This window comes from Anabas testudineus, chromosome 13, assembly GCF_900324465.2.
Source record: "Anabas testudineus chromosome 13, fAnaTes1.2, whole genome shotgun sequence".
Lineage (NCBI taxonomy): Eukaryota > Metazoa > Chordata > Actinopteri > Anabantiformes > Anabantidae > Anabas > Anabas testudineus.
The window spans coordinates 1,003,184-1,022,573 of NC_046622.1; the positions used below are offsets into that span (position 1 = coordinate 1,003,184).

At 41.6% G+C, this 19,390-nt stretch overlaps 1 protein-coding gene across 3 annotated transcripts; it reads right to left on the minus strand.

Moving 5' to 3' along the window:
* Positions 1 to 61: 61 nt before the first annotated feature.
* Positions 62 to 4,977, minus strand: ilkap (integrin-linked kinase-associated serine/threonine phosphatase). Of its 3 annotated transcripts, none has more exons than XM_026339503.1 (10): positions 4,670 to 4,977; positions 3,248 to 3,379; positions 2,944 to 3,061; positions 2,470 to 2,576; positions 2,250 to 2,343; positions 1,737 to 1,824; positions 1,519 to 1,649; positions 861 to 980; positions 389 to 470; positions 62 to 295 (listed from the first exon to the last, which is right to left on the minus strand). In XM_026339503.1, the coding sequence occupies exons 1-10, from the start codon at positions 4,710 to 4,712 to the stop codon at positions 152 to 154; spliced, it is 1,059 nt and encodes a 352-aa protein (XP_026195288.1). In that variant the 5' UTR covers positions 4,713 to 4,977; the 3' UTR covers positions 62 to 151. The 3 variants fall into 3 exon arrangements, with proteins under 3 accessions (XP_026195288.1, XP_026195282.1, XP_026195274.1); XM_026339497.1 differs by having other exon boundaries at positions 62 to 292; positions 3,239 to 3,379; XM_026339489.1 differs by having other exon boundaries at positions 3,239 to 3,379.
* Between the last annotated feature and the right edge of the window lie 14,413 nt (positions 4,978 to 19,390).

Genomic DNA, 19,390 nt, shown 5'->3' on the forward strand with positions numbered 1-19,390 from the left:
ATAATCGTCTACATGGTGGAGCAAACACTGTGAAAAAGACAAACATTGAATCACTCCGACAACAAATTTAAAAAAAAATTTATTGTAAAATGGACAATGATGAAAAGACATATTAAACTGTTGTGTTTGTGACGATGACGACAATTAGTGTTCAGGAGCCGACTGAAACCAGGATCACAGTGACGTTGTCGGCACAGCCGCGCCTCACCGCCTCGCTGGCCAACTGTTGGCAAGCAGCTTCGAACCGCACCTCCTCCTCTGTCAGCCCCGGCTTCTGCTCCACACTCTCCTCCTGCTGGGGAGGACACGGGTGAGGATAGTTAGGACAAAACATAGGCTCACAGTAATGACACAAATATACAAACAAATCAAAATAAAGACATGTCACCTGCAGGATGTTGAGGACAAATTTCACAGCTTCATCAGCAGAAAACACTTTGAACAGACCATCACAGGCCAAAATTATAAACCTGCAGAGAGAGAACAGGAACCAGATCAGTGATTCCATCATTGATTGTAGCCTGATGTACAAGTCTTTCTGAAGCTGTAGTTAAAAAATGAACTGAAGCTAAATCTAGCTAATAAATGTGTTGTTGTGTCTAATAAAGTTTGAACAAATAAATCTATTCCTATAACCAGACTTCCTGATCTGTCTCACCAATACGTTAATCAACTCTTCATTATTAATAATGTAATTAATATTTTATTAACAATAATGAACAATTATTTCGTACATAGAGAGCCACTTAGGCATTTATTTGATGCATTTACCGGTAACTCATTTTTCTAGTTAAATAACTTTTAGAATAAACTTTTTTCCAAATGTTGCCTGGTTTTTCTTCAGTGTGCTACTTTCTTGCCTGTCGTTGGCTGTGAGCTGACACCTCCTCAGGTCCGGGGTTGAGATGACTCCACAGCGTTTGTACTGACCATCTCCGATGGAGCGAGACACCTCGAGGACCCCCAGCACCCTGCCGTCCCTGTAGCACAGACAGGTTGTCAGATGAACCTGATCTTATACTCTTGGTGATTTGGGAAACTGTAATGGGTCTTAATTTTCAGTTTTCTGCTATTTTATTAACCAAACCATCATTAGGTGACAACATCAGTCGTATCCTATTAGGTCTTGTTCTGGCATTTTTATTGTTTTTACATTTTCACCAGTTTTTAGTGTTGCCACAGTGGGTTTTTTTTTTCCACATATTTTTCACTATGTCACCTCTTACATATACTGTATATTATAAGAGGTGATATAGGTGAGGTATATATATATATGGATTTATTTTATTTATGGATGGATTTATCTTGTTTACATTTGAAAAATCACCTTTGCTTTAAACTGTCATTAATCTAAAACATTTAAAAATTGTATCCGCAATCCTGTCAAATCGTCATTATTGAAGTCATTATTATATAATATTGTGATAGGCCTAATAGAAATTTATTGTAATGAATCTGCCACTACTATCAGTTTTCACTAAGCCCAGGTTCTGCAAAACCCCCAGTAGATGTGTGTACCGGACAGTGCCTCCTGCTCTCTGGATCCTCATTCGTTCCTCGTAGATGGTTGGGTTGTGTTCTTTACTAAGAGCCAGAGTCACCGACCTCCTCACTCCATCTGCTGCTGCCTCCATCCGACACAACACTGCCTGGAAACACAAATACAGAGACAAGACATTACCACCACTTCTGGACATAACTGTGGTTTTACATTTTACATGTGATTCCCAGTTTACCCTGCTGTCTCCCAGATTGGCCACATAAATCATGTCGTCCACCACTACAACGCAGGTAGCTGTGGAGCCGTCCTTCCATGCTGGTTTCCTGTTCAGAAAAAAAGGGACAAAATACGTGAGAGAGACAGCAGATATACATGTTAAAGTAAATTCAAATAGCTCAATGTAGTGTGTTTAATACATAATATCGCTAAAATATTCTGTGTACTTCAGATCAGAAACTTTACATATGTTTTGCCCAATGCTGTTTGTATTTTTTCAAATGATGCCCTTTAATAGTAGCTGATGTGACTATCATAGCTCTTGTTTGCAGGATAACTGTGGATGTGCGGACAATTCTCACTGAATCACTGTGATACTGAAGAAAACTCTCGGGGAGGTTGTGAAGCTAAAAGGAGCCTGTGTATTCTCTGATTTATAAATGGACTGAAGGATTGTAGGTCATGATGAAATCACAGTTATGACAAAACAGCTTGTTTGAGGTTGTAAATGTCGTTTTTTCTGTGAACTCACTGGCTAGAAGCTTTCTTAAGAAAGTCTTCGTCTGTCTGTCGGAATGTGTCCAGGAGACATTTCTTAATAAGTTTGTCCAAATTCTCAGAATCTCCTAAAAGAAACAACAAAATATAACCAGATTTTGAAAGGTTTACTGGTCAGATGAGACATTAGTAAAGAAAGCAACGTCGCGAAATTCTGTGATAGTTACAGAGTGTCTCTTTAAAGCTTGGCTCACCACTGGGGAACTTCTTTGCCAGGTTGTGGTGAAGATGCTCTGCCGCAAATTGAGAGGCTCGAGCTCCACCGTGACCGTCGAACACAGCGAAGTATGAGACACGAGACCTGTAGGACACAAAGAGAAGTCAGAAACAAAACATCCATCAATCTGCATGTCTGTGGGTTCAGTCGCACACAAGCGATAAGCTTGTTTCTTAAACACACCAATACATTTAGAAAACAGCAAAGAAATGTGCAGACTTCTTATTTCTCATCTCACTGGACAACTACGCTTTCCTGATTTGAAAAACATTTATATACAATCACTAGAACAAGTTTCATGGGAAATCAATGAACTGCAAGTACTGTCATTTTCAGTGACACAGTGACCACAGCACATAATAAGTGTCCCTAAAGATCAAATGCCACTGAATGTGTAGCTCCTCATGAACAAGTAGCAACACAAATGACTGTGAAAGATTTAGCTTCTTACACTTGTCCCGGCAAAGCTGAGAGACAGCTGCTCATGTCCGGAAGCAACACGTGAGCATCCTGCATCTCCTCCCGCTCACCACGCCTCGCTGCCACATAGCCTTTCAACACAGGAAGGCCTGAATAACACACACACACACACACACACAACACACACACAGTCAGTGAGTGTGAGTCCAGCTGTTGTCCTTCACACTCATCATCTCTACCATGTCATATTTCCCTCCACACTGAGGCTACAAGCTTTGATTAGAGGAAAAGAAGCAAACAAACATTGTGCTGGAACAGCTGAAAACCTTCTTTACAAACTTTCTTGAACTCCTCCTCTTTTTCTTCAGCGTGACTGTCGGCATCTTCTCGCTTTCGTTTCACACTCCTCTCTTCCTCCTCTTTGTCTTTGGACTGTCGCTGAGCTGTGACAGCTGCAGAAACTGGACCTGAAGAAGAATCGAACCAAACAGCATCTCAAACTTCCAGCGCTAAAACTCAGAACTGTAAAGCTAAATTTGCATTACTGTGTTCTCTGTAAAGGAAACTAAAAGATTTGATCAAATCTCCTCACCAAACAAACAGAATATCCTGTTTTCCTTAAGTTTTGATATACAAAGTTTGGTGTCCAACAAAACACCTGTTCCATGTTTTCTGCTTGAGTACTGCAGAATATTCCATGTTTTTAAGTCAGACATGACTGAATTACATGAATTACATATCACATCAAGAACAGTCAGAAAATGGAAAACAGTTTTCATTTTTACCAGTTCACGCCACCTGTTCTCCTCCCAGATGGTTATAAACCTGCCCACTTGCACAGCTCATTTGCAGGCAGGACGTCGCTTTAAAACACTCACAGTAGTTATAATCCTATTTTCGAAATGTGCGGAGACTCTTCTAACCGTCTGGATGAAAACATATGTCGTTTGCTACTTGATAGAAATGTTTTAATCCGAGTTTCTCCAAGTCTATCAAATCAGTCAGGGCGCCGCCATCTTTGTTTTGATTTGTAAACACGGTCGCGATTAGAGAAACGAGTTAAAACTTTTGTATAATTCAGTAAACTAAATACTTTATAACCCTGATGGTTAGAGAAGGTCTGTTTGAATGTAGAGATGCATTCGGAACAACAGGTTGTTTAAATGGAGATTCTGGATTTTTCAAACATTGCCGGTGTTATGCCGAGTTTTGCATGCCCTTCCCACATCTGCATCCTCTGTCTAATCAGGGAGGACTCCGAGTTGCCAAACATTTCACCCCCTCCCTTATTAACTGTAACACACGTTATAACAAAATGCTGTCATTTGTCCATCTTTTAGATTATTTTAAGCTGACAGTGAAAATTCACACACGCAAAAGTGTGAGTGGCCCAAATCATACCGAAGTTTGCACATCTTGTACACACAACACTACTAATCTGCTTTAGCATTTTTAATAACGCAAAGGTAACGTGTGTTACAGTTAATAAGGGAGGGGGTGCGATATTTAGCCGAAATCCTCCTCCTCCTCCCTGATTACAGTGGGGGATCCAGATGTACAAAACTCGGCATAACACCTGTAAATGAACATTTAAAAAACCCGATGCTCAGCTCCGAATGTTGGCTAAAGAACACACGAAGGGCTGAGCTCCTGCCGGCATCACAGCAGACAATTGACTAAGTACGTTGCTGTGTGTTGGTTCTGCAACAACGTGATCACTTTAATAAAACATAAGGTTTAATATGACCTCCACTCACCGGAGGTCTGTGTTGGTTCTGGTAGGTCGTCAAACAGATCCATTCCGGTAGCTCTGGGGCTAGCCACCAAGCTAACTCACCTAGCTTCCGGAAAGAACTAACGCTGCTTACAAACCTGTCTACACCGGTAACTTACGGTTCCGTATTAACGTCTGTGATAACAATCTGGGCTAACATAACAGATTAAGCACTCCTGAACGGTTCCATTAAAAGGTTCAGGACAGTCTGCTAGTAAATCATTTTATTTAAGAGCACAAACGTTGGTCGTTAGCTCGAGCATTAAGGCTAGCATCCCGTTAGCAAAGATGTCAAAGGCTATTTCCGGTCGCAGCCTTCAAAACAAAAGAACAAAATCCGGTCAAGTGTGAGAGGATGAATAAAAGATCAGTGTGAAATATTAACGTTTAATTAAGTTTATTTAAAACCTTTCTGAATGTGTGATATTGTTTTATGCACACCTTTTAACATCCTCCAGCACAACCATCACTCTGGTTATTTATTTCTTTAAATGCTGCAGTTTTTACGACCAGACAATCTTTTTAATTCCTCTTGTTCATCTGGAGTTTTAAAAGATTCATTTTAATGGGGGTTTGTGGATCTAGAACAAAACCCATAGTCCTTGTTTTTAAGTTCAATTTGGAGCCATCAGCCAAAAATAAAGTCATTAGTATAAACCTCCCTCTTGTGTTTCACTGCTGAGCTGCATTGAATTGAATTGAACTGAACTGAACTGAACTGAACTGAACTGAACTGAATTGAATTGAATTGAACTGAACTGAACTGAACTGAATTGAATTGAATTGAACTGAACTGAACTGAACTGAACTGAACTGAATTGAATTGAATTGAATTGAATTAAACTGAATTGAATTGAATTGAATTGAACTGAATTGAACTGAATTGAACTGAATTGAACTGAACTGAATTGAATTGAATTGAATTGAATTGAATTGAACTGAACTGAACTGAATTGAATTGAATTGAACTGAACTGAACTGAACTGAACTGAATTGAATTGAATTGAACTGAACTGAACTGAATTGAATTGAATTGAACTGAACTGAACTGAACTGAACTGAATTGAATTGAATTGAACTGAACTGAACTGAACTGAATTGAATTGAATTGAACTGAACTTAACTGAACTGAATTGAATTGAATTGAATTGAATTAAACTGAATTGAATTGAATTGAATTGAACTGAATTGAACTGAATTGAACTGAACTGAATTGAATTGAATTGAATTGAATTGAATTGAATTGAATTGAATTGAACTGAACTGAACTGAATTTAATTGAATTGAACTGAACTGAACTGAACTGAACTGAATTGAACTGAATTGAATTGAATTGAACTGAACTGAACTGAACTGAACTGAACTGAACTGAATTGAACTGAATTGAATTGAATTGAATTGAATTGAATTGAATTGAACTGAACTGAACTGAACTGAACTGAATTGAATTGAATTGAACTGAACTGAATTGAATTGAATTGAATTGAATTGAATTGAATTGAACTGAACTGAACTGAATTGAATTGAACTGAACTGAACTGAACTGAACTGAACTGAATTGAATTGAATTGAACTGAACTGAACTGAACTGAACTGAACTGAATTGAACTGAATTGAATTGAATTGAATTGAATTGAATTGAATTGAATTGACTTTTGGACTAAAGTCAGACTACTGAGAAATCGGAACTTCAGACTTTTAAATGTTATTTTACACAAACTGAGGACTTTACGCTGCTTATACTTGAGTGTGTTTTATATTAAACCTGTTTCCATAAAGAAATCAGGTGTACCTGAGGGGACAGCGGGGGGAGTGTTCATCCTGCTTCCTTGCCTTCCCTCCTCGCTTCCTTTCCTCCCCCAGGCCCCTCTCTCCTCTCTGCTCCTATTGGCTGTCAGCGGTATAAAGGCAGGGGTCGGAGGGTTGGGGGTTAATTTGGCTCGGACCCTCTGTCAGAAACCAGAACAAGGACCGTGCACGTAACGATGCGTTTTGCAGCGTTTCACTAACGTTAATTAAAACCTGCTCATTTTCTCTTTCACCTTTTCTCCGACATGAGGTCGTTTCTCTTCTGCGTTTGGATTTTAACTCTTCGCACCGACGCTCAGCAGCATCCTGACCGGGAGGAAGGAGCCGTGCAGCTCGGCTGGAGGAGGCCGAGCACCGGCACAGCGGAGAGGGGCCCCGGGGAGAAGGTCGTGGGAGGGCAGGCTGGGGGCCGCGGGTGAGCAGCACGAACACCGAGGGTTCGACCTTTGTATCGTTTGATTGTTGAAAACGAAGAAAGTTTGTGCAGTTTGGTCACAAATATTGACTCAGAGTGAGTTTAGATAAATAATTTAAAGTTACAGAAGTCAAAGGATCCGTTTTCATTAATCACTGAACTGAATTGATTAGTTTGGCTCTGAACACCTGAGCAGCAGGTGCCACAGGTGGGGCCTCTTTCCTATTTTAATGTGTTGATCTGAGAAAAACTCATGTTTTTTTCCATTTCAAGGTTTTTGATAATATTTCTACAACCTACAGATTCTTCATTGTTCACACAGTTTAAGACAAAGATGTTAAAGATTAAATCAGAACTTTCCAGACATTTTCTCATGTGACACGTTACAAACCTCACGTTTGAACATTTAAAACAACATTTTTACAAGAACAAACTTCACAAACGTCACAGAACAGTTGAATGTCTTACTTAAACTACATATTACAGATGATACTGGGAGCAGAGCTGAGCGGAGCAGAGTAGGTTGATGCTAGTTCAAGATTCAAGAAGCTTTGTTGTCATTTCACAGTGAGCTGATGTTCAGTTCCTCTGGGTCCAGTGGAGCACGGGACACAGAACGCTATGACAGAACAGGAATGAGATAAAACACAACAAGAGGAAATAGTCCTGTAAATTTAAAGACAGGTGGTAAGATGAGTATTATCATCTGAAGTTGGGAACTTTGTGAAGAACCTTGTTCTGTTATTGTCACTGTGCCTCTTCTTCGCTTTCCAAATGATGTTGGACCCAATGGATCATTTCTCTCTGTGGGAAACGGCTGCAGTAACGTAGTCGTAGAGAACGTGTGACTGCATTAACGCAGGCTGCGTTTCACCGTGTGTTCGCTCATTCATTTCATTGGGGGTGTTTAGAACAGCCCGGAACCTGCACCGCAGGGGGTCTCTGCCCAAATGACACAAAAGCCCCTTTTCAGGCGTGGGATATTAACATTACTGCTTTCATCAATCAGTTTAAGTGACGGCTCATTGGTCACGTTTACGTTAATGTTCCTCCAACTGTGACAGACGTCGACATGATACCTGCACGATCATTCTTCATACAGGACCAGGGGAAGTTGTTTCGCCCACTTGGAAGTTTTCACTTAAATATTGAATCATAGTTTTTATTATTTTGACAAGTAAAAAAAAAAAAACTCCTTTTAATTTTATAAAGCTGAAAATAAGCAGGTGACGGAGGCCACCAAACACTTGTTACATGAGTTCTTCATCAAAGCTTTGGAGAAAACAGAAACACAACTCATTAAGACTCTGCAGACAACTGGATAAAGGTAATTTGGTCTAAGACCCGTATGTACGGTCTCTCTTCATGTCACCAGGTGTCTTGGTGTCCCAACTTCACTCGCCCCCCTCTACCACAGTCACTCGGTTCTTGAGGACGACCTGCTGTAGGCAGATTCACACGAGGCATTTTCCTTCTCCTTCTTAACTGGACTCCAACAGAGTTTCAATGTCTTAGAAATGTTCTTACATCCATCTTTTACATGCAGTTCTGCGTGGGGTGTTTTATGTCTTCATGATGTAGATTCTGTCCAGGATACTGATTTACCAGCATCTCAACCTTTCTGATCCAGGTGAATTTATACCACAATCACACTCACAGCACTCAGGTGATCTCCATTTAACCAACTGTGTGACGTGTTAAACCAACTGGCTGCACATACAGATATTTAGATTTAGGGTAACAAGATGGAGGCCAGTTTATTGTGAAAGTAGTTTAGTGGTGCAAAATGAAAGGTCTTCATGCTTCTGGACTCGAGCAATTGAAATTCATGTTTTTGTAGGTTGGATAAAATGAAATCATCCTACAGCTGTTCTACACTTTTCAAAATGAATTCAATGTCTTGATTAATGCTTTACTTCTATAATCTGTTTTGTATCTGTGAGTGTGTGGTTTGGTTCGCGGGGGCTGTGGTTTTGAAGCTTGTTAGGAGCAGATCCAGAGACGCCCCCCATTGCAGGAGGCCACTTGGTGCACCTGTTAGTAAAGACTTTGAACCATGAAACCCAGGAACACTCAGCGGCACAGCCAAGTTTGTGCATTGTTTAAATTCCATCAGCTTGGAATTAATTTGGTGAACTTCTTGTCGATCTGAGGCATGAACCTCCTGCATTTTGTGTGTGTGTGTGTGTGTGTGTGTTGAACCCAGAAGTTGGTCTCAACAAAATGGCTTCTCAGCTGAGCACTGTTCCTGAGGGCTCGGTGTTAACAGACTTACGGGACTTTGAAGTGAAGACAAACCTTTCCCCTTTTCACACAGTCATACAAACAGGCCTGTTTTTAGCCTCTTTAAGACTGTTTACACACACACACACACACACACACACACACACACACACACACACACACACACACACACACACACACACACAGGCAGTTCACAGGGTTTAGGATTAGATGCAGTGTTCTGGAAATGATGTGTGTTGACTTTGCATCCATCACTTGACCGTCAGTCAGACTTGCACTTGAGTCCTGTAGAAGTACAAAGAAGAGTTGTTGATTCTCTGGCTCCGTAGCCCGACTTCGACCATCCCCACCCTGCTCCAGCCTGAACCTGATTCTAATCTGATCCCTCAAACAGACCTTTGACAGTGTGAGGATAAATTCACAACTCAAAATGATGGTTTCAAACTCAAACGTCTCCTCACAGACACAAATTTCACACATTCCTGAGGCGTCTGCAGGCCGGCACACCTGACTCATGCTGATTGGTTGAATGTTTTCTAGTGTCTATAGAAAGACCGGGACTCTGCTCTTGTTTGGTATCATTGTGAGGACCTGCTCTGTGCAGGAGGACTGGGCCGTGCACATTTTCCACAAAGATGTGAGAATGTCACACTGGGTGATTTAGATGTTTTATGACGAAAGCTTTTGTCAAGAGCATGATGTTGTGTGCAGACAAAAGTTAAATAAAATGTCTGTCATCTAAAGATATGGAAATTTGGTGCTATAACATAACAACAACGTAACAAAGCTGTGGAGAAGCTGAGACAAGAGAAGGAGCCTCTGCAGAAGTAACCTCACTATTACTGTGTCCTATGTTTGTTCAGCTGTAGCGTGACCGACGTTACGGTTTAGTTAAAGCTACAACATATAAGTTTTAGGAATCAGGGTAACGATAGAATGAAACAGGAAATGAATCGCCTCCTGTCGGGCCTCCTCCTGCCTCACTATACTGTGCACAGTTCAGCACATATCATCTAAACATCTGAAGAGAACAGGAGATGAAAAGTGAAAAGCAACAGACTCCTCGCTGTTCTCAGGATGAAGAGAGAGAATCTTATTTGAAGTTGACAGCTGTGGTGAGAGAACACAGAGCCCATTATATTTAACTTCCTTTGCTGATACTCAATTTAAACGTGCAGCCAGAGAATACGACCATACTATGGTTTATTATACGTCATGTGTCAACACAAACTGTAAATACTAAATGATCATTTGAAAGAGACAAATAAACTAAAGCAAAATGCTCCGTACATGTTTCAGTCAGGAGCTCCAGTATTTGGATCAAATGGATCCTTAAAAACACAGATGTGTAGTAAACAGGAGTGATGCTGGGACTCTGAGACCTGACAGACTGTGGGTGTGTGTGCGAGTGGTAAAACACACTGCTCCTGGTGATTGTGTGTTAGTGGGGCCTCCTCGGCTGCTTCAATACAACCAGTACAGTGTGAGTAATGATTAAATCCTCTGCAGAGACTGAGTCCACTCCCGGCCGGCTACAGTCGCTGCAGAACGTAATCGCACCAAATTTAATTTGAAACTTAAAAAGTAGCATTTGTTCCCATCAGTCGACATACAGTAACCTATAAAGTAAAAATGTTGAATTTGTGCTGTGTTCTGGGATCAGGATGAACTGGACGATGACCTGTGCACAGTAAAGTCTTTGGCCACAGTTTCACTAGTTTTAAAGCTCAGTGCTCTTTGTTGAATCTGTGCTGATTTCCATCAAACTGAGGTATACGTAGTATGCTTTGTGAAAATGTTCTCAGCAGCTTCTTTTGTTGGTAAAACGAATCCTGTGTCTCTGCAGCCCTCGTGTATGTGGAGATCAGTGTTGTGTTGGATGGACGTTTTCACCTAAAACCAGGAAATGCACCAAACGTGAGTAGAGGCTACCATTACTAAAATGTATGTATGTACCAAACCATGTTGATATATTCTTAAAACCTCTTTTGTATGCCTTTTTAAATGTCTTTTCTCTAAGTGTATCTGTATAACTGTGCTGGACAATGAGTTTATTTTCATATGCAACAAACATTCGAGGCCAGCCTTAAGTGCATACACCACACTTTTCTCTGTGATCATGGTCTCTGTTTCAGTGATCCCATCATTCTCTGGATAGATCTATGAACATACCCTTTCCTCAAGCGTATTTAACATGCAGGTCATAGCGCTGGAGCTGTAGCAACATCATTTGCAGTCGTGCAGGCGCCGCTCCCAGCAGCTCTGTGAATATGGCCTCCATGACCACAGCCGGCACTTCAAATACAAACTGGTGGAATTTTATGCAGCAGGGACAACAGGGAGGTGCTCCTGTTCGATGTGGGTGTAGTTGTTCTGCATCATTCAAAGCTCTTGGTGCTGCTCTTTTAAGAGGTACACTTCCAGTTCATCTTTTGATGCATCCATTTGAGAGATAGTGTCAGAAACCCTCAGTACTGGGGGTGTTGTACAGTTAGTGGTCGTTTGACTGTTCGAGTGGCTCAGTGCGTGTCTATTAAAACATTTTAAAGCATAAACTAAAACCTGGACACAGTAAGTGAAAGCCTCACTGCAGCACGTGTCACCCAGCATTCAAAATACCCAGACATGGATTTGTTCACACCTAAAAACATTTTCAGCACATCTGTATTTTTCTACTGTACAAATGGTCAGTTACACTTGTCAAGTTGTAGTAAAACAGCAGAACAGCTGCAGTTTCCTGCTGCTCACATTAAAGCTCCTCTAACAGAAAACTGCTGTCAGTCCTTAATAAATGGAAACACCTGGTTTCAGCTGCTGACTTTAACACAACCTGAGGTTTCTGTTTATTTCATCATTGACTAATATCTAAAGATAAAAACATTCACTCTGTGACAGATGTGCAGACTTGTCACCAGGTTAGTACTCCAGATATAGACATTCTGCCATCCAGGACATCTTCAGGACAGAAGCCAACAACAAGTCCCAGAGTGCACTGCTGTACGAACCGTCCAATCAGAAATCTTCACACCGGGTCACTTTAACTTCACATACACTAAATCCTCAAACTTTCAGATTGTTTCCTGGTTTACGGAGACTGTCCAGCTGCCCTCAGACTGTTGGGTCCCTCTGTGTCTGTACTGTTCTGCTCTACAAACCCAGATACCGGGAGTCCTGAGTGAAAAGCTGCTGAATCGTTACAGATGTGTTTGATTTTTCCCAACAGGCTTCATATAAACCAGCGTCTTTATGACTCGGTTCAAAGTGTGTATTAACGGTGGACACCATACGATCCATATGCAGAGCTGCATTTATGAGCAGATCAGTGCATTTTAGGGGATCTGCAGTGATTCTGCACTTTATGGCTTCCACTCTGAATCTAAATGATCCACATGCAGAACAGCCCACTACTACAGACTAAACTACCAACATTATCAGTGACATTATCAGTTCAAAACGCTGCCTCCAGCTGACTTTATTGCACTGGCATTTTAAATCTACTTGAGAACTTGCTGCAGTACAATATATCCAGGCTACACCAGTCCTAATGGTTTTGTTCTTTCAGGTCAGGATTATACGGCTGTGAATGACCCGTAGAAACTCGTGAATGGAAACAGATTAACTCTTTCTGGAGATTTAAACACTCACGCTCTTTATATATAGAGTAAAGCTTTACTCCGTGATCTCATTGTCCTGATAGGACACTCTAGGATTGGCTGTGTCCAGAAATGCACACTAAAGCTGTATGGAAGACAAAAGGTGTCTGTTTTTGTTCAAACTGCAGTGTCTGTGTCCACAGTCAAGAAGAGATCTGAAACGTTGAAGGAAATGTAATGCTGACTGTTTGTTTGGTCTGTAGATAACTACAGTCTTCATATTTGATTTCTTTCAGAATCACTTTGTGACGACTAACCTATTTTTGTTTGATTGTGGTTGCCTCAGCGTGTGTCTCATAATCATTTAAACAGAATCTAAAACAGAATCTTTTATTTCCACATATCCATATATGTTACATCTGTTTTGGTATTAATCCATGTTACCCGTCCTTTTGTCCTCGTCTCATCCTGCAGCCAGATGTTTCCCTCGTTGCCGTAACGGAGCGTTGTGTCGGCAGTCTAACCGCTGTGTGTGCCGACGAGGTTTCCATGGATCTCGCTGTGAGTTTTCTCAGCTGACCTCCATCCCCCATCAGCTTTCTGTCCACAACATCTCAGAACCAACTATCAACCCTCAGAAAATCACCAAAGCTGCTGGACGCCGTGTTATGGCAGCTCGCGCTGGTCCTGCTGATGTTTTACCTCGACCTGCCTCCATCAGAACAACCTCCAAACCTCGAGCTGCAGACCTGAATCCATCTTCAAGTCCAGCTGAAAACCACAGCAACACAGAGGCTGCTGAGATCCCCAGTTCTGGTTCCGGTCATTTTGGATTTAAAACCGAAGAGACAGGAGATGTTCACAAACGTTACCCAGTGGAGTTCAACCATCTCCAGCCCTGGACAGAGAACTCACAGGAGAGAGCGGGAACCACAGAAAAGACGCGAACATCTGATTCACAGACTCGTGAAGAAGAAACTTTAAACTCTCATTCAGAGAAAAGAGCAGCTAACATCCCACATACTCAGTCCACCCCAGAGAGCAGGACAGAGGAACGAGAGGAAGGAGAGGAGAGCAAGGTAACTCTAGGTTTAAAGCAGAGCTCAAGGACAGAGGACACACGGGAAATAAGACGGGTTGAAAAATTAACAACCTCTAAAATCTCAAATCAGGACACAAACCTCAGGCCTAAAGGAGAACAAGGTCAACAGATGGAGTCAAATTCAGGATTGAAAGTGAAAGAAATGCTAAATGTGAGGACAGAGTTTGATTCTAGGTCTAAAGATGAGGATGAAAGACTGAGGAGCTCAAAAATCTCAGACCTGGAATCAAATCCAGATCATCCAGGTCTGAGAGGGGCAAAAAGTCTGGATGTTGGAGAGTCGTGGAGGAAGGAGGAGAAACGACCAACGTCAGAAGAGAAGAGGAAGGAGGTGGAGGCTGCTGGCGAGAAGCCGTCGCTGAGGTAAGAGAACAGGTGTTAGTATTTTAGAGGAGAGAAAACGATCTCCAGAAGATCCTGTAGCTCGTTGGACAATTACAGGGAAGTGTCAAATAGAGATATCTTCTCTCCGTACTTTCCCTCAGTCTTCCTCCTTCATCTCCTCATCTTCCTCTGCTTCCTTCTACTTATTTTGGAGTGATTTACAGCTGGTGCAGTTCTCTGCTCATGCAGCAGGTGGAGCACTTCACCTGTTTAATAATGCTGCACCTCTCCCTGCAGGCTGCACTGAAGTCCAAATCATTACACAATCGGACTTTACTGGAAACCTAGTCCAGTGTTACACAGTTGATAAACGGTTCTATAATCAGTGCACATTCACCGCTAAACACACACACAAACACACACACTAAAACCTGCTGATGAATTAAATCAAACTGGTTCAGAACACACAGCAGATGTGTGAAGAACTCTTACATTAATGTAAAGAGGTGCTGATGTAAACTCTGAAACTAACCAGTGAATAAAGGTGAAAACGTCTCTTCTCCCAGGTTTTGTAGAAGCTCAGCAGCTGCATATGAAAACGATGAATTTCAATTAGTCGAGATGTGATGATAGAAAACGGATCAGCACCGGACTTAAAAGGTCAGCAGAGGTCGAAATGTTCCAGAGAGACCGTGTTTGTTAATGCCGAGGAAAGCTCTAACACTACAATCAACATGAGCCAGAATCAGAGGTGAAAGATCAGAGGTCAGAGCCTGAGTGTGGGAAAACTAGACTCAGGCCACGGGCATTCTGGGTAATGTAGTAGTTTTTTGCAAACACTGTAGCGTATCGGAGTATTTGTTGTACTTTCAAAGTCACTTGTCTGGAGGTCTAACTACAATACTATTGGAGAAAAGTCCTGAACGCTTCCTTAACCATCTGAATAAAACGATATTCTGTCAGCTTCAACATAATCAACATTATAACATTATTTTGTTTTTGTTATTTCCAGTTTCCTTTCGCCTGTGTGTAAAATATACAGGCCAAGAAAAAGTGAACCTCCCTGGTTCGCCATTTAAAGTCGTCCTGAACTGTGATCTGATCTACATCATATCATTGATATCATCAATATCAACCAACACAATATTTCTAAGCTGATAAAACACAAACAGTCCTGATCTTTCATGACTCTATTAAACACACGCAGTGGATGTGGATAAAGTATGTTTAAATATCTGGATGAACCCTCATTAAGTTCTCAGTGTAGCTGTGGATCAGACCTGAAGAACGTCCAGAAGATCTTTAGACCATTCTTCTGCTTCGGCTAAAAAACATTGCTGTGCACCTGAAGTTTTCCAAAGACCACACTGACACTCTGAGACACACTGATGAGACTAAGACTGAACTGTTTGTTATCAGTTTATGCAGAAAACTGTCATGATACAGATATTACCAATTTAAACAGGACCAAACAACAGACAAAACACAGACCTGGAGAGTTCAGGTGAGTGGTAGCAGGCAGGTAAAGCACGAGGCTCAAACAGGGAAGTAACATGGAAGCCAGAACAAAGCAAACCTCCAGAAACAGGTGATATGTGTTAGAACATCGTGACTCGATGTGGAGCGAGCCGGTCATAAGAAAGATCAGCAGGGACCTCTAGTGGCTGAAGGGAAAATCATCACGAAGGAATACTCAAGTCCTAGATTCTGATGGCGTCATCATTCAAGCTTCGTCCAATCCTGTGGACAAATCATCATAACCTGAATAATTATATAAAGAATTCACAAGCAGACTATTAATAAATGGAAACGACAGTCTTGTTGGTTCATGTGCTCTGTGTCTGAGCAGTAACGAACGTTTTCTAATGAACGTGCAGATTCTTGTCAGTTTAAAGAGAAACACCTCAGACTGACTTCTGATCGATCATAAACTGATGTTTCCAAAGACAGAGGTCAGAGGGCGCCTCGTGTTATGTTGCATTTCTAAGAACGTGAAAGACGGACAGACGGAGCCATATAAAGTAATAAACGCCAACAGTCCTAACATGCCGGTTCAAATGTAGCTGGGAAAACTGCAGTATTTAAAATATTTTCATGATCAGATGAGGTGTCAAGTGAGATAAGGTCTTGAAAATGGGCTCCACTGTTTTACACGTTCGCTGATCATTGTTTTGTTCATTTGTCAAACTCGTCTTAGTCTTGGTACTCCAGTCCACTAAATCTATCACAGGACTTAAATCAGCTTCTGGTAGCCTTTTACTTTTAACTACACTGTCCAGAAAAAGCGAGCGTCTCCTAACAAACTGCTGTGACATTTGAGTTGAGACACACAACAGGGAGGTAAAGTAAACTTGGTGCAGCTCCGTCAGACTGCAGGGCGTCTCTGGCTGTGTGTTTGTTGTGAGAAGTGCAGATTAATCAGCGGACTGCTTTACATCAGACTATTTAAGGACATTTTAAATCCTACACACAGAAACACAGTTAACATTTTGAGAAGAAAATATTCCCCCTCCACACGTTAATGTCTCCATCGTACAACATTTCATACCAGTCAGTGAAGGTCGGGCTCGGTGCCTTTCTTGATCGTGCACTTTTTCAAAGCCCTGTCCAGGAAGTTGCCGGCTGTTCCTGATCACATAGTCTGTTTGCTGTTCTTTTCTCTCTCCTCTCTGCCTCGACCGGTTGAGGTCGAGGCAGGAAACAGGAATCAGCATGTCTGTACAGTTTGTAGTAGATGCTGCTTTGATTTTGGACTTGATAAAACCCACTGGTCCAACAGCAGCAGATGACATGAGCCCAAATCATCAAACTGTGAAAACTTCATACTGGACTTCTAACCTCTTGGATTCTGTGCCTCTGCCGTCTTCCTGCAGACTCTGGGACCTGGGTCTTGATGCACTGACTCCAGCCTCCCTCCAGTCCTTGTGAAGCTCTGAAAAGTTCAGAGGTCTTAAGGCTGCGGTTACCTCTGTTGCTTGTGCAGCTCTTCCTTCCACCATTTGAGATATTGGATTTTTTTTATTTTTATTAATCATTCAAATTAAAACAAAGGCGTTAAATATTCACAACATCCAACTTTGTTGAGGTGCCCCTGTATTCGATGCCTTATCAGTCATTACAGATGCAGGTAAAAATAACATAAATCCATGTTTAGTGAAGTTTAAAGTCGCACAGAACAGACTGTAAAGCAGCTAAAACCTTTTTAGTCGATCAGGAAGATGTTGACGACGTGGCAAGAGAACCCAATAAAGACCCCATGGAGGCTCTGTAGAAACTAATAGTTTGTGTGTGTTTTTGTATGTGACAGTCTGACTGAGGCCCAGTCGATGCTGCTGAGGAAAACTCTGTCACGGAAAGGACGAGGAGACAAGCTGGCCGCCCTGCTCATGAAGCACATTGAGAAGGAGAGGCAGAGACTCAGCACATCGACGTCTTCCTTCAACACATCCTCAGTAAAAACCAGCGTGAAGACTTTCCACACCCAGAAGGGCCAGTACACCGTCCACGTCACGGCTCCCACAGGTGAGTGGATGTCAGTGTTTAACAGTCATCAGCTACAGCAGCTTAAGGTGTTTCCTGAAGACGGCACATTCAGGGGTCTCGACGTTAGCATATCATAGTTTGATAATTCAGAAAATGAAAATGAATTGGATATTAGGCCAGGGATGTTGGCTTTGATTGAGCTAGTTGAAAAAAACCCTGTGTCATAAATAAACTTATGTTCAGTAAGTTGAAGTTTCAAACAGGTAGGTTCACTTTTCTTATTATTATAATGTAGATTTTTATGTCAAAATAATGTTTTAATCATTGGTTTTATACCTCTATATTTTTTTATTTTGAGAAATGTTCTTCTTCTATAGTCTGATGGTGGATTTAAATATACATTATAATGGAGCTGTGTTGTGTTCAGACATGTTTGGTGTATTTAACCCACATACCACAACACCCGGGTCATTATTTAGTGTAATAACTAGTGTGCAGCTGATACGATGGTGCTGAGAGATGGATTGTACACACAGGTCGTATCTGTCAGACATACCGTGTTGGAAAGCTTTTTTTTCCGAGCTGATGGTGATTTAATGATGCTGGTATGCCTGGTTTTTACTCTTTACTTAGATAAGGCGACTGTTACTACATTCCCACAGTTCAGCCCTGATCCTCATGATTGGACCAACTGTTGACTGAGGAGGGTGCATTATTATTATTGGTTTATAATATTAAATTATATTCTGGGTCCAACTTTTGCAGAACACTTTCTTTGTTGCTGACGTTGTTGGAGCCAGAAAGTTATAATTTGACAAAAGAAGTGTGGTCGAATGTACCCGTTAAAATAAAGTCCAGTGAGAGTCGATCAGTCCAAAAAAGAAGATTTCTCAACACAAGAATTTTGTTCTTTCACCATCTACAATGATGATATTGTGAAAAGATTCAGGGACTCTGGGGAAGTCGTGGTGTGTAAAGGCCGCTGTCCCCACGTCGCTCTGCCTTCATGGACACAAGATTCAAAACATTGTCACCTAACAGTCTGCCACTGCATCCAGCTCTATTAAACATGGAGGAAGCCAGACATCATTTCTGTGAAGAAGCCGGTGGAAAGACAGTGGAGACATGTTCTGTGGTCAGATGAGTCTCAGCTTGTTTTCAGCGTCCAGTCCAGATCTGGTGCATCATGAGGAGAACAGCTGCAGCCTTATATTCAACAAGCATGAGCAAATATCCCAGTTGAGAAACTGCAACGATCAGCGTATCAGTGCATCCACTGTGTTCCACTGTCCGTGTTTATAGTGGTCCAGGCTTCTCAGTGTGTCTGCAGTGTGTCACGACAAGAGATCATAAACACCAGGCTCTGCTCCACTGAAAACGGTCTTCTGCAATACTGGGAATGGATTCTGAGTCTGGGGTCTGGGATTCCAAATGAAAACCCCAAAATCACTTTAATGACACTGTTAAATATGGTTTGGGGGGGGGGTCCTGTTCAACAGGCGAAGGTTCAGGTCCAGCTGTTGTGTTGGGTGATCAGGTCCATGTTCCAGCTCATCCCAGGGCTGCTGGACGTGTTTAAGGTTCCTCCCATAGACGGTGTATAAAGAGTTCAGATCTTTGTTGACCTACATCTTTACTGGCTTTTAGGATCCCTAATCTTGACAGTCAAACATCTTTTGATCCGTCACTGTTTATAACAGTTGTATAATCTGTGGTTAATGGTAATAAAGAATG